The sequence below is a fragment of the Panicum virgatum genome, chromosome 1K, assembly GCF_016808335.1.
Source record: "Panicum virgatum strain AP13 chromosome 1K, P.virgatum_v5, whole genome shotgun sequence".
Taxonomy (NCBI): domain Eukaryota; kingdom Viridiplantae; phylum Streptophyta; class Magnoliopsida; order Poales; family Poaceae; genus Panicum; species Panicum virgatum.
Window position 1 is genome coordinate 38,671,828 of NC_053136.1, and position 14,965 is coordinate 38,686,792.

Genomic DNA, 14,965 nt, shown 5'->3' on the forward strand with positions numbered 1-14,965 from the left:
AGCAGGGGATGGGGTCGGAGGGGAGGCCGGAGCTTGCCCGCGGCGGCGGTTGAGGCTGGAGCTTCCCAGCGGCGGCGCGGAGCTCGGAAGCCCAAGGGCCACCGCGGCGGCTCGAGACAGCGCAGAGCTCGGCCTCCCAAGGGCGGCCCGCCCCCGCTGCTGCTGCTGATGCTGCCCCGCCCCGCGCGCAGCCGCAGCGCAGAGGAGAGGGAGGCCGACTGGGCCTGCCGCGACGCTGCCACGCCATGGAGAGGGAGGCCGCCGGACGTGCTGCCTCGCCGAGCCGCAGATCCACACGAGCACCGCGCCATGGCCCCAGCACTGGAGCTCTGGCCGCCACGGGCCCCCTGCTCCGCCACTGAGGCCCGCGTGCGCGGTGAGCTGGAGCTCCAGCGTCGCGGTCGGCGCGCACGAGCTCCAGCTCCGCCCGGCAGCCGGCGCGAGCCGGATCGTGCGTTCCCTTCGCTCGCCGACTGCGCCGCCGACTCCGCCCACCGCCTTCCCTATCGGCGCCCTCCGGACCTTGTCTGCCGCCCTCGTCTAGTCGTCATCCTCCGCGAGCACCGTGGGGCGCGACACAGCGCCCCGGCGCTCGGGCCGGCGGCCTCCAGGCCATGCTTCCCCGGCACTCTAGGGAGAGCTGCACCTCCCCCCACATGCTAGGCTTTCTCCAACGGTTCCCCCATCCAACTCCCCCTAAACGTACTTTCTACTATATTTTACTACCTCCTTCCAAAAAATTCCTCCCCCTATAAATCCTCCTCTCCAACCATTCCCCTATACACTATACCCCATTCATTAATCATTCATTTATCATTTTTAAATTATAAAAAAAATCATACCGTATTTGTACTACCATAATACGTATTATTATTATGTTACGGAACCCAAATAAATTTTTTATCATAAACAAATAGCGTGATTAGAGTATAGGGGGAGATTACAACTCTCTCCATACATGGGGGGAGTTTCATCTCTCCCCCTGTGTAGGGGGAGTTTAGAGGAGCTGTTGGAGCACAAGCTCCCCCCAGCCCCCCTACGTAGGGTGGGGGGCGCTTTACCGTGCGCCCAGCTCGCCCGCAAGGAGACCCGCCGGCGCAGGAGGACAAGAGATCCTGCAGTGCAGACCAAGGCCGACCGCGCCAAGCTCGATGGCGCATGTACAAGTGCATCCTCTCGCCTGCTGCTCAACCTCGTGTCTATCGTACTGGGAGTACCTCGGTCCAGTAGCGCTGCTCCACGCCAACAGGTATAACGATCACTATTCCCTTGATAGTGTGGTTTTAGATAAATCTATTCTCTGATAAAATTTGTGGGCATACGTAAGGTTCTAAGCCTACACCTTTTTTTTTTCTAAACATTCCTACCTATCTGTTGCACAACGAATGGAAGAGCAGCCAATCCAAGTCTTTACTAGTTCTATCTATGCAATTCTTTAGTTTTATTTTCAGTTGAGTATGAAATCGCTTATTGCATATGCTCATGAAACATACTCTGAAGAAGCTGCATATCATGTGTTCGGTGGAATGCCTATGAGAGATGTTCAGGCCCTGCTATTGTTTTACAAACCTGCATTTCGTCGGCAAACGCAGCTGCAAGCTCTGCAGGAAACATGTATATTTTTTATTTCGGTTTGCAAATCTATACTTGGATTTCCTGGGAATTATTACTTGCTTAAATGTTCGTCTCTATCAGTAGATGATACTGGAGATGTATATTCTGTTGTTAAATTTCACTGACAGGAAAAACCATCTAAGTGGATGTTTGATCAGAACAGCAAAGGAAAAGCTGTAAAAGCCATCAAAGTGGACGTTTGATCAGAATAGCAACACGGAAAAGCCGTGTAAGTAAACCTCTACTGCATCCTTAGACGGGTTATTTTCTTTTTTCAAATCTTTAATTGTTGATGTGCAGTTATTATTATTTTGGTTCCCTAGAAGGACCAATAATGATCTCCCTCATGTTATGCAAGATGGTTTCCTAATGGGATTGAAGAGGATGGAATTGGTTCCTTCTTTAGAAGGCACAAACAATGGTGTTGCAAGTACTGCAGCCTATGGGTAGCTAAATGCCCCTTCATAAATAATATCATGATCTCATCAACTCATCATAATGAAGAGTATTTATCAGGTAATTTTGTAAAAGAGAAAGATTACTTTCCAATGATGGTTTCCTAAAGAAAATACTATATTTCTAAATGGTTGATCAGCTAACATGCCATATATTTTGCCATGTACTTTATTTTGCAATCAGTTCATGCAGTTAAATTAGAGGGGTAAATCACGTATATTTGGCAAAGTCTTAAAATTCTGACTCACACTGCATCTATAAAGAAGAGTTCCGTGTTGTCTGATTGTACTGCACTGAATAAAGAATTACTTAGTATGTTCCTTCAGATTTTAGTAAATATCTTGCTCTCAACTGTTTTCATTTTACTTTCAGCTTGGAATAGTCTCAAAATCTGCTAATTCACAACTTAGCATGCAGTCTCTAATCTTTTGCCCATTACAACCATGTTTTTCCCCTCGAAAAATTGGAGATCTACCCAGAATTATAGTATTCCTTTTTAAAAAAAAAAAATGGTTGGTGCTTTCTGTGCATAAAATGGAGACAACTTGGAGATTGCAGCAGCAAACCTTTATCAGTTTAGCTCATGTTCTTTATAAGTTACTTCTAAAAATGAGAAGTACCTGTAACGAAATGCAGAATCATAACATTTCATTTCTTGTGCAGGTTTTTCATTGATATGGACTATCGGAATATAACTAGCCGATTGGAGTCTTGTTAAGTTGGCGAAATTTGTCCTTCATATCACAGATGGTCAAGCAGATAAGTTTTCCCCCTCCCATCTTTTCATTGCATTTAAAGCAGGCTGATATGATCTGATCTAAAACTAAAAGGCACTGCAACAACCTTTTTTCTAAAAATGGTTGCAGCTGTTATTGATATTATACTTGGATTGAAAAATGAACTACCCTATATTATAAGCCACATATATTCTTTACCATACATATGCAAGACTATTGTTCAGTGGAGGAAATGCCCTGTCAGCTCAGCATTTTTATAGACACCATATGACCAATATTCCTTCTCATATATGTGAATGACCAATATTCCTTCTCAGCATTTTGATTACTACATGCATTGGAATTGATGCACTGCTTTGCAAATTCCTGTCTGCTAATTCATTTTTCCATCCCACTATCGTTAGTCTATTCTTCAGTTCCCATTCATTTTATTTTTGCCTCTTGTGTGAGATGTGTTCTGCAAACTGATGTCGTCTTTCATAGGCAAGTTTAGTGTATTCTTTAGAACTGGCATAGATCCTAGATATTTTTAAATGTAGGATATTACAACAATTATTTGATTATTTGACTTACAATAAGCACTCAAACAATATTACAACATTGAAACGATTTTGATACTATCTCTTTATTTACTTGAGTCGCGCTACCAATGATACATCCATGAAAATCACTATGTGACTCACACAATAACTGATGTCATTGTATTTTAATTCACAGAACTGAAGCACCTCAATTAACAGACTATAAACAAATTTAGATTTAGTTGCATTCTTAAATGTGATTTTCTGTGTCAAAATGTTTTGGCACCTTTTGGATTTATTCACATACTTCGGTGCGTCACTTAGGCCCTGTTTAGTTCCAGTGCAAAAAAATTTTGCGTTGGAATCTTACTAATTTAAAGTACTAAATGAAGTCTATTTACAATTTTTTTTGCACAGATGGGTTGTAAATCGAGAGACGAATCTAATAATGCTAATTAATCCATGATTAATTAATAATTAGCGGATGGTTACTGTAGCATCACTGTTGCAAATCATGGTTAAGTAGGCTCATTAGATTCGTCTCGCGATTTACAGCCTATCTATACAAAAAATTTTGTAAATAAGCTTCATTTAGTACTCCATGCATGTGTCGAAATATTCGATGTCACGGTTTTTTTGTGTTTACGGAGTTTATGGGGTGAGAACTAAACAAGGTAGTTGCTTTATCATAATTTGCATATCTGCTGCCCACTGCAGGTAGCTTAAATACAACTTATATTTTATATTTTAATTAAGCCATAGCAGCTTCAGTCCTGACACCATGTGAACGCATGCAGCAGATGCCTTGATGCACGAGCAGGCCATCTGAATAGCAGGCCATGTGAGCATCACTGCAAGCCATCTCTTTTGAATTCTTTTCATCTCACCCTGCCATGGCTCCTGCTTATTTTGACTTCTTTGTGTGAACACCAGAAAAGAAGACAGGGACGTACAGATTTCATGAGGTTCGTGCGCAAGGAGGGAGCGAGCAGTTACTTCATCCAAAAAAAATAACACAAGGAATCTTAGTGCAAATTATTTGTACCGTTTTAATTCCTGGTTGATCTCTTCATCAGTGAGAAACATTGTGTCAGTATTCGCGACTGCCAAACAATTACTGTTTCTATGATTTCAGCTATATTCCAATCATGATTATTCACTACTAAATACAAACTGTGTTATTAGAAGTGTTACAAGTTTTACGGGTCTATAGATGTTAAAGGGCCGAGGGGCGGCGAGCGGCCAGGCAGGCCATGAAGGCCGGAAAAATTTGGCCGTTCGATCGCAATTTGATGGCTACGGATGAAAGGAAATTTTGTTATTTCAGAGTACTAAATAAAATCTATTTACAAAACTTTTACATAGATGGATTGTAAATTACGAGATGAATTTAATAAATATATTTAACTCATGATTAATTCATAATTAGTGAACGGTTACTGTAGTATCACTGTATGGCTACGGATGAAAGGGAATCTTACTATTTCGAAGTACTAAATAAAATCTATTTACAAATTCTTTTACACGGATGGGTTGTAAATTACGAGACAAATCTAATGAGTATACATAATTCATGATTAACTCATAATTAATGGACGGTTACTGTAGAATCACTGTCTGGCTACGGATGAAAGGGAATCTTGCTACATGGATGGATTATAAATTACGAGACGAATTTAATAAATATAACTAACTCATGATTAATTCATAATTAGTGAACGGTTACTGTAGAATCACTGTATGGCTACGGATGAAAGGAAATCTTACTATTTCGAAGTACTAAATAAAATCTATTTACAAAACCTTTTACACGGATGGGTTGTAAATTACGAGACAAATCTAATGAGTATACATAATTCATGATTAACTCATAATTAATGGACGGTTACTGTAGAATCACTGTCTGGCTACGGATGAAAAGGAATCTTGCTATTTCGGAGTACTAAATAAAATCTATTTACAAAACCATTTACACGGATGGGTTGTAAATTATGAGACGAATCTAATGAGCACATTTAATTCATGATTAACACATAATTAGTGAACGGTTACTGTAGTATCACTGTTGCAAATCATAGATTAAGTAGGCTCATTAGATTCGTCTCGCTATTTACAACCTATCCGTGTAAAAAGTTTTGTAAATAGATTTTATTTAGTATTCCATGCATGTGCTCAAATATTTGATGTGACGTTTTTGGGATAAAATTTTTGAATCTAATCACGGCCTTAATTTCTATATGTGAATGCCCCGAAGGTCGGCGCAAGGGCAGACCGGCCACATCAGTAAATAAGATTCCCACCATTCGATCCTAAATTGATAGTGCATGTGACTAGCCGTGCCATCGTTATCTTTGAGGCCTTGGGACACGAATGGTCCACGCGTCAGCTCTCCATTCGGTCACTGCAAAATATCTGAATCTAGAACTCTCGATCGGTAATTTTAGTGGCCTCCGAATGGGTGTGTGCTCTACTGCAACGACGGCAGTGAAGCTAGGCCGGAGAGCCACGTGGCGAGTTTGGGTGGGCTGCCGGGCACGCCCTTGGCGGGTGCGGCGAGTTCATGCCGTCACCGGCGGGCGACCCGGCCTCAATCCAGTACGCCGCGGTGCCGCAGGTCAGACGTGATAGCCGCGCATTGCATGGTGAGGAGATGCTCGAGGACCGCTCCCGGCCGCCTTCGATGGCGAGATTGAGACGTCGGATTTCAGCTACTATTTTTTTGCCTTTTTTGTTTTAAAAATAAATATCCTATTTCTATCTATGTATATCTATTTATCTATACATCTACTACAAACCTATGTATAAACTTATATTGCCAGACGAAAACAAGTAAATAAATTATGCGCGCCGCGCGCAAGGCACTCGTTTTAGTAAGGCCATGTTTAGTTACCACCCCCGTAAACGCAAAAAAGCCGTAAACGCAAAATTTTGCGAAGGAATCTTACTAATTTGAAGTACTAAATGAAGTCTATTTACAAAACTTTTTGCATGGTTGGGCTGTAAATCGCGAGACGAATCTAATGAGCCTACTTAATCCATGATTTGCAATAGTGATGCTACAGTAACCATCCGCTAACTATTGATTAATCATGGATTAATTAGCATCATTAGATTCGTCTCGCGATTTACAACCCATCTGTACAAAAAGTTTTATAAATAAACTTCATTTAGTATTTCAAATTGGCAAGATTCTCACGCAAAATTTTTTTGCGTTTACATATAAAACAAACTAAACAGGCCCTAAATAAATGGATAGTCAGTCCGTAGTCAGAGGATGATCTTTCTTCTTTGATTGCTCACATCAACAGCCGTGACCCGAACTCGTAGAAATGGCTTGCTGTACCCGCACAAACTGAGGTCGCGGGGCATGTGCGTTGATGAGTTGTTCGGGCGGTTCACCAATCACTGAGATCGCAGAGGTAGCAACCAATGCTGCTCACCGCTCCGCTCCGCCCCCCAGTATGCTTTATTTAAGTGCTCTGCCAAACGGTGTATTTTGCACTAGCTCCCAGCGTGGAGCTGCCCCTGAAGCCCCTCGCGGCTTCCACACGCGAGGAGGAGCCCCAAAACGTAGCTCCGCGCGGCTCCTCCGGCTGCTTCATCGCAACTGTCATCTTTGCCTCGGTTTCGCTGCGCTCGCCTCCTCCCGCGTTACTCCGGTCACTTCGCACGATCCGCTTCCTCAAGGCACTGCGGCTGCGGCAAGACGGGTGGCGGATTGCGCGGCCGGCTGCCGGAGGCCGCGTGGCGGCGGGCGGGGCGAGCTGCGGGAGGCGTGCGCGGCGGGCGAGGCCAGCTGTGGGCGGCGGATGGCGCGGCCGGCTGCCGAGGCCGTGCAGCGGATGGCGAGGCCAGCTGCTGACCTGTGCGGGAGGCGCGCGGGGCAGCTGATGTGGAGGCGGCTTGCGGGCTCCGAGGAGGCCGGAGACGAGCATGGAGGCTGGTGCGGTGAGTTCGGGAGGCTGGTGCAGGGAATCAGGAGGTGACTGTGAGCCCATGAAGAATGATAAGATGGAGAGAGAAAGGAAGGAAAAAAATAGGAAGAAAATATAAAAAAGGAGAAGAGGGTATTATGGTCATTTCATATTTCCTTTATATTTTAAAAGGTAGAAGGAACTGTTTTACCAAATATTTTTCCAAAACAGCTTCAGCTCTATCATAAAAACCGCTCCACCAACGGAGCCAGAGGCAAAATTATTTTTGAAGAAGCTTGAGTCCTACCAAGTCCTTACCCGAACTCAAGAAACTGCTAACATGATCTGCCATTATTTCCGAAAGCACACGCTGTTTCTCTCCTCGATGAGACAAGGCGGCGGCGTCCACCTGCAGACACACAGGCCATGATAACAACCGTGGAAAATGCACTCTTTGCAACGATGACATCCGCAATCAGCAACCGATGTGCGGCCTCCTACAAGTTGAGGCAGTGGGTCACATTCACTGCTGCAGTGGTGCCGGAAAATTGGTTTTCGGTGTACCGGCACAGCTAGCTGCACAATCAGAGAGCCACGTGCAACATAAAAAAAAATGAAACTGCTACCCTGCTCTCTCTTTTAAAAGGGTGTGTTTAGATCCGTAAAATAGGGGTAAAAAAAGTTCACATCGGACACTGTGACATATTATAGCACTTTTTGTTTGTTTGTGGTAATTATTGTCCTACCATGACTTAACTAGACTCAAAGATTCGTCTCGTCGTGTACATCAAAACTATGCAATCAGTTTTTTTATTTATCTACATTTAATACTCCATACATGAGGTAAAAAATTTGATGTGATAGGTGAGTAGTGAAGTTTGGAAAGAGAAATTTTGGGAGTGAACACAGCCTAAGAGGAAAACTGCTGCAGCCCAATCATTATCACGACATGGCTTAACCTGAAGGCATGAATAAGGTCTGTTAAGTTCGAACGCAAAAAAAATTTGCGATGAAATTTTACTAATTTGAAGTATTAAATAAAGTCTATTTATAAAATTTTTTACACAAATGGGTTGTAAATCGCGAAACGAATCTAATGATGTTAATTAATATATGATTAATCAATAATTAGCGGATGATTACTGTAGCATCACTGTTGCAAATTATAAATTAAATAGGCTCATTAGATTCGTCTCGCGATTTACAACCCATCCATAAAATTTTTTTATAAATAGACTTTATTTAGTACTTTATGCATGTATTGAAATATTCGATGTAATGCTTTTTTTATTTACGGAGTTTATGGGGTGGGAATAAACAGAGCCTAACACATGCAAACATAAGCAAACATCAGCTAGACCATCTAGTATGAGCATTAAGCAGTAATGTTCTGTACAACCGGCCAACCGCAATGAATGCTGCTCCTCCATATAGTTTTGTCAGACTGCAGGTCTAAGACTAAAGAAAGATAAAAACCTAACACGTTACCGCACTGAAAAACCCGCACAAATTAATGTTCCAACCGTAACCACTCTCACCACAAATTTCCAAATGGATTTAACCATTTCTATTTTACCACGAAGGGCTACACAACTAAAAAATGACGTTGCAGTAACACCTAAGCATGAACATGGGAGACTACACTTCAATGAGATTTCAAAACATTCTGTGTTTTTTGAAGGCCTTCATGTTTTATTGGGGCGCTTCAGTTCTCTAAATGTCAATGGCTTGGAACATATCGTCCTGTATATTTCAATGGCAGGGAGATCCAAAACTTCTTCTGGAAATACCTGCCTGCATTTCGACGGATTCACAAAAATGAGCAATATCTGACATGCAATTCAAATACTTGACGTATGCGGCAAATGATCAAGCCGGCCATTCAGTATTTGGCGAGCTCGTGCACTTCGGTACTGCAGTCGCTCATGTAGTGCTTCTGACAGTTGTTCGAAAAATTCAGGATCCCATCTCTGAATCAAAAGGGGATCCTCAGCATAGCATATGTATATTGACGTAACAGCGCTTTCCACAACCACAACGGTAAGCCCAACCTGTGAAATATAGCAGCTCTCAGTCTCGAAAGAACTATGCAGAAAATTTTTAGCAAGAATGATTCAAGAAAAAGTTTGTACAGTTAATAAAAAAAACCTTGGACATGCACGCCTTTTCCGTAGTTACTTCAGCCATACAAATCCGTACAAAAATACATGCACTTACCAGTATCATACCCATAAGCATAGAGGTTGAACCAACCATAATGGCTTTATCGCTTTGTTTGAAATATGTCCAAACGCCTGTACAAGTTCCAGTTATTAATCCACCTAAAATTGTGCTCATCAGGAGGATAGCACCCGAACAGTCATAAGCGACAAGAGCTTCAATCCCTGTGGACTGAAACAGCTCCCAGGCATCCCTAGCTGAGCGATTAAAACTCTGTCCATTGACTGCAATCTGAAAATGAAAAAACATGTTAGGCATTCGTAGGATAACATGATGTCAGTAGTAAAAATTCCATAGCAAGAGGATAGAGATAAATTGTTAGTATAATAAGGTCTCACATTTCTATACAACCAGTGGTTGGGTCACAAATCACATGCGTTTGTGTAAAAAAATATCCAAGCACGCAAAAGGTCCTTTGACTGTTATAAATTAAACAGTATAGCTTAAAAAGTTAAAAACTAATAAAAAGATTGTCAGTATTAGATGTATATAGCTGTACAAGACTTGTATTGTATAAGTCTTGCTTGTACTACAAGCCTATATACATCTAATAGTCAGTGCAGAGGTGCAAATGATAAGCAGAAAACAGCTGGAACATGTAGACTTCAAAAATAGCAATGATCTACATCTACTGAACTACTGTAGAGATAGAAATCACTCACCTGTACATATGCGTATTTGTTGAAGAAGCGAACTAGAGTCTCCACAATATGAAACAAAAAATCAATACAGCAGAGCAAACACTCATTGCTACCAATTTTAGAACGAATACCACGAATCTGTAGTTTGATACAAGAAAGGAAGGGAGTAAGGATAAAACGACAAAAATGATGAGGACAGCAAAAAGGAAGTGAAACAACTGAGTATAAGATGAAGTAAAGTGCAAACCTCCCAACGTAAAGTCCTAATAGCAGCGGTAAAAAGTGAACCATAGCAAATGCTTCCAAATGAAGTTGTTACAGCATACTGAAGGGACTTTAGAAGAGGTTTTGGGGGCATCGTTTCAGCAGCTGGACCACCATGAATGAGAACGAGGAAAACCATCCCTGATACAATGACATGGACCGTATTGCTAAGGACAGCTCCAGTCCAAAATAAACTTACTGAAAATATCTGCAAATACAGGAGAAATAATTTTTAAAATCTGAATAATATTAAAAAGCACTAAATATTGATATAGAACTATGATAAAAACTTGCCCGCTCACCAAAAGCAGCCACCATTGCCCACCATTTGGAATGCCGAAGGCAACAATGCCAGATACTCCGAAAGACCATAATGCCATCCAAAAAAGCATGACTAACACAAATACATAAGCAATTCTCATCACATCAGGAAGTTCCCACACCATCCTTACTGCCTTCTGCAGTACTAGCATTGTGAAGGGAAACCTAGCAAAAATCAACCCAGTAACTTCTATGCAAAAAATAAGTGTGCAATGCTTCAACAGTTGTATAATGAGGTGCAGTTTCTATTTCAGCACATAATTGTTTCAGAATAAATCGTCAGAGGCTCCAATTTATTAGAAATTCAAGAGGCAAAATGTGGCTTATTGCGCAGCATACCTTTGGACACAACATAGAGACCATACAAGCGTAGATAAACAAGATAAACGGAGTAGATTCTGCTCCAGATATATGCATGGTTTGTCATGACCGATGGAAGAGAACATGTATGACAGATGTGATTGGGAGGTTTTAGCCATGGTCCTCAAAAGCTAGGAATTGTGGTGTGGTTCAGGTGGAGGTGCCACTGGCGCAAAAAAGAGGGAGAGGGACAGAACTTCTTAACTCTATTGGATCCAAAGCAAAGACTCTTGGCGCCTTATATACAGGTGGACCCAACAGACATAGCTAAGGACACCGACGAAATGATTCAAGATAGCAGGGAAATGAATTAAAAGAGAATATGCTTAGTTGGATGAAGATAGTAAACTTCAATCCTACGAGCTATTGACACTGCTGGAACTGCCTGTCACAGCAGTGCCTCATGCACATGGGCCCCGTTGGTGAAAACCTGCCACACATAACATGGTTTAACTGGAAATCCAGCAGAAAAATTACCCACTTCTTGTTAAAACAAATCAGGTCTTAAGATTTCAGGACTAGATACTATGGCTGTGTACAACCATCCCATATAGTTTTTATAAGAGGTCTACTAGACACCTCAAGGAACATACCCCTACTGAAAAGTGATAACATGTTTCTTATAAGCCACATGATCAGGATGCTCATGGCATTCTTCCTCTGCTCACAAATACATGTTTCTTATTATGAGTAGCAATATCGCTTAAAATATATTATCTTAAACAAAAATAGTTATATATTATAGAAGTGTTTCCATAATGCATCTTGTAATGTTAATCTTGTGCTGCCAGTCTATATAAGATTTTAGATACTGATGGTCAACGTTCAAAAGGTTTCACTTAGGACAAACTCATATGAGCTTATATCCATGATCCCAGTAAGTATAATAGTGGCTATTGGCCGAGTGGCCAAACAGAACACGAGTTACTAATTTTCAAACATTGTTCCACACACACTCTTCCATTACCCATTTGACTACCATCATTCCCTTCATACTACACTGACTGATCTGGATAATCCTAGCAAATAATGTTGCACAAATCTATGCTTAAGTTGTTCCTTCCCCCCACTCAAATGAAGCAGACCAATAGAGCATATCAGGGAAGAAAGCAATGAAGATTCGTGTTATGGCACACGAATGCAGCCACGCAGGTGTGCCAGCATGTGCAGACTACTGCCAGAAAGGGGCTTTGATAGCAAGATGAATCAACACCCTAACAGGGTCACTACAACTAGTGGTGCGTTTGTATTTGCAATTAAAATGGTGAGGAGGTGCGAATAGATATTATTCAAATTTGCATCTTATTGGCAGAAATTCACATGCCTTCTTGATGTCTGCATCACACCCTCATACACTAGAGTCCAAGTTCATCCCAAATCGGACCGAATACACAATTTTTACAGACCAATTCAGAGCGGAGTTATTGTGAGGGTGTGTGAGCCGTACCTATCGAGCACAGACATGACGTAGAGGAAGTGCAGGGCGGCGCCAACGGCGAAGGCGACGCCCCAGAAGAAGTGCTTCCCCCAGAAGCACAGGACGCTGGCGACGGCGAGGTACGCCGTGAGGCTGTGGACGGCGGTCCGCATGACCACCTTGCCGCCGTCCTTCCTCCAGGCCGCCGCCGCCAGCCACGCCCACGCGAGGGCGGCCCCCACGCCCCCCGCAGCGCCGTAGAACTTCCAGTACGTCTCCGTGAGCTCGGACGCCGGCACCGAGGGGTCCTCGGAGCGGTAGACCGAGGGCGGCGGCGGCGCGGGCGCGGGGTCCGGGGAGCCCGCGGGGGTGCCCCAGGGCTCCGCGGTGAGGTTGGCGTAGCGGCCGATGTTGAAGCGGTCGGCCTGGCGGAAGCGGTTGAGGCCGAAGAGCGCGAGCGCGGCGCCGAAGACGAGCAGGTGGAGGAGGAAGACCACCAGCCAGAACACGTCCCGGCACTGCCGCCTCGGCCACGCCGCCGCCGCCGCCGCACCCGCACCCGCCGCCGCGGCCCCCGCCGCCCCCGCCGCCGCCAGGGGGCTAGGGTTCCCGCTCGCGTCGCAGTAGGAGGAGGTGGAGGAAGACGACATGGCGCGCGATCGGCGGATTGCAGAGGGGTCACGCCCGCCGGCACCCGGAGATGGGGATTCGCGGGGCAGAGAAAGAGAGAGAGAGAGAGAGAGAGAGAGAGAGAGAGAGAGAGAGAGAGCGATAGACGCGTCACGCGGACTGGCTAACTGCTCGGCCTCGGCGGCGGCGGCGGGACTAGGGGAGTAACCGTTTCGGTCATCGGGGCGGCGACGACTCGCGCGAGCGAACTGCCGGGTGACTGATGGCGACGTCGCGCGGAATTTCGGGGGAGGGGGGAGCGGTTCGGGTCGTCCGCGACCGCCGAGCGAGCGGGGTTGGTAGCGTGGGTTTGGGTGGCGGGGAGACTTGGGGTTTTCGTGCTGGAGCGGAGCGCGACCGGCGTGGCGGCGTCCGGCGCGGCGCTACCCCCGGCTGGTGGGGACTGTGGAGGGATTGGGAGCCGCTCGGATTTGGACGCGAGGATGCCTACTCGCTGCTCCGGCCACAGCTGAGGCCGGGACGGAAATGCCGAGCCTTTTTGGTTCGGCGACGATCTGCCGGGCTGGATCCAGCGTTGCAGCGGGCAGCGGGCAACGGCGACGCAACTGTGACTGGCGTTTCCCTCCGGTTCACCTGTACGGCTGTACACGAGAGATCCGTCGGGTAATGCTCCAGCCTCGTGAAGGCAAGTGCCCTCCTCGACTCAAACGGGTGGAATTTTGAATGGATGGGGATCGCAAAGTGTGGTGCGCTGGAATTTCGTCTTCTTACTGTTATATTGTGATCCAAATTCATTGCATGGTTCATATACCGTGTTTGCTCCTCAGTTGATTATTTCTCTTGTAAGTCGCCGCTAGGCATTATAAACACACACTCGATATAGTGAAGATTTGCTGGCCGGCGCCTGTGGTTTTTTCCTTTCGTATTGAAAGGATTTACCACGTTAAATCCTCGTGTCTCCTATGATTTGATCTTGTTGTTCTTCGTCATTTCTTTGCCGTCGTTTATAACACTTGCTACACCTAACAAGTTTGACTTCGTCTTTTATGGAATCGAAATATCAAATGATTAGGACGAGTTTTTTTTCTAACTTTAGCCCCGATCACCGACACTTGGTATGCATGACGAATCGAAATATCAAATGGATTACCGCTACAGTAATCCATTTCAATAAGCAAATGGTATGCATGAGAATACATGGGAATTCGAAGAAAACAATACACAGCTGACAGTTGTTTAAAGAAGCTTATTGATTTAGTTATTACAGAAGAACACTTAGTACCATATGGATAATGCTCAGGAGTGTGGACGGCAACCCCTTCCTTGCCTATATGCAGGCACTTGCCTGTGTCTTCCTTGTTGGCATCCATGGAGAATTTGCCTACTACCATGATATTATGTACCTAAGAGTGTTAACTTGCTATGTCTTGTTTTGACCACAAGTATAACTAATTTTTTTGGTTTGGGGTGGTTCTGAAATAATTTGACATTCTGTAAATTGCAAATCATCTATTGTAGTAAATATAGTTTTCATCAGGGGCGGAGGACCCGGTATGGCAAGGTGTGGCGGCCGCCATACCTTGATTTTTTGACAAGTACCCCTAGATCTTCTATCCGTTTGTCCCCTAGCAGCCACAGAACCTCCGTCTCCAACGTTCTGAGCAGAGGAAGAGGTTGTAGGAAGAAGAAATACAGTATTGGGCCGAACGAACCGTTATTTGTTGAACTGGGCCGACCGATGGCGGGTTCCTTTTTGGTTAATGGGCCGGCAGCAGGCAGCCTTTGCCCCCATCGAGTTCCACCCGATGCGACTCCTCGTCTCCATGATGAAAGGCGCGGCCGTGCGGGAATCCCGATCGGAAGACGAAAC

At 44.5% G+C, this 14,965-nt stretch overlaps 1 protein-coding gene and 2 long non-coding RNA genes across 5 annotated transcripts; 2 read left to right on the forward strand and 1 right to left on the reverse strand.

Moving 5' to 3' along the window:
• Positions 1 to 1,061: 1,061 nt before the first annotated feature.
• Positions 1,062 to 3,385, forward strand: LOC120706401. 3 transcript variants are annotated; one of them, XR_005688285.1, is made up of 3 exons: positions 1,062 to 1,249; positions 1,743 to 2,130; positions 2,734 to 3,385. It is a non-coding gene; the product is annotated as an uncharacterized LOC120706401 (long non-coding RNA). The 3 variants fall into 3 exon arrangements; XR_005688284.1 differs by lacking the exon at positions 1,062 to 1,249 and adding an exon at positions 1,258 to 1,614; XR_005688283.1 differs by lacking the exon at positions 1,062 to 1,249 and having other exon boundaries at positions 1,258 to 2,130.
• A 622-nt stretch (positions 3,386 to 4,007) lies between these two features.
• LOC120706412 lies at positions 4,008 to 4,515 on the forward strand. The gene is made up of 2 exons (XR_005688288.1): positions 4,008 to 4,169; positions 4,262 to 4,515. It is a non-coding gene; the product is annotated as an uncharacterized LOC120706412 (long non-coding RNA).
• Positions 4,516 to 8,582: 4,067 nt separating this feature from the next.
• On the reverse strand, positions 8,583 to 13,521 carry LOC120706418 (CTL-like protein DDB_G0274487). Its single transcript, XM_039991062.1, has 6 exons — positions 12,496 to 13,521; positions 10,670 to 10,853; positions 10,351 to 10,575; positions 10,125 to 10,241; positions 9,460 to 9,693; positions 8,583 to 9,293 (listed from the first exon to the last, which is right to left on the reverse strand). The coding sequence occupies exons 1-6, from the start codon at positions 13,113 to 13,115 to the stop codon at positions 9,084 to 9,086; spliced, it is 1,590 nt and encodes a 529-aa protein (XP_039846996.1). The 5' UTR covers positions 13,116 to 13,521; the 3' UTR covers positions 8,583 to 9,083.
• Between the last annotated feature and the right edge of the window lie 1,444 nt (positions 13,522 to 14,965).

What these genes read in the sequence shown, in the direction of transcription:
- LOC120706418 (XM_039991062.1), bottom strand. Translation starts at nt 13,115, where the DNA reads ATGTCGTCTTCCTCCACCTCCTCCTACTGCGACGCGAGCGGGAACCCT. An exon ending in GTCATGTCTGTGCTCGATAG is followed by an intron (nt 10,854 to 12,495) that starts GTACGGCTCACA and finishes GATTTTTGCTAG; the next exon opens with GTTTCCCTTCACAATGCTAG. An exon ending in GGCAATGGTGGCTGCTTTTG is followed by an intron (nt 10,576 to 10,669) that starts GTGAGCGGGCAA and finishes CTGTATTTGCAG; the next exon opens with ATATTTTCAGTAAGTTTATT.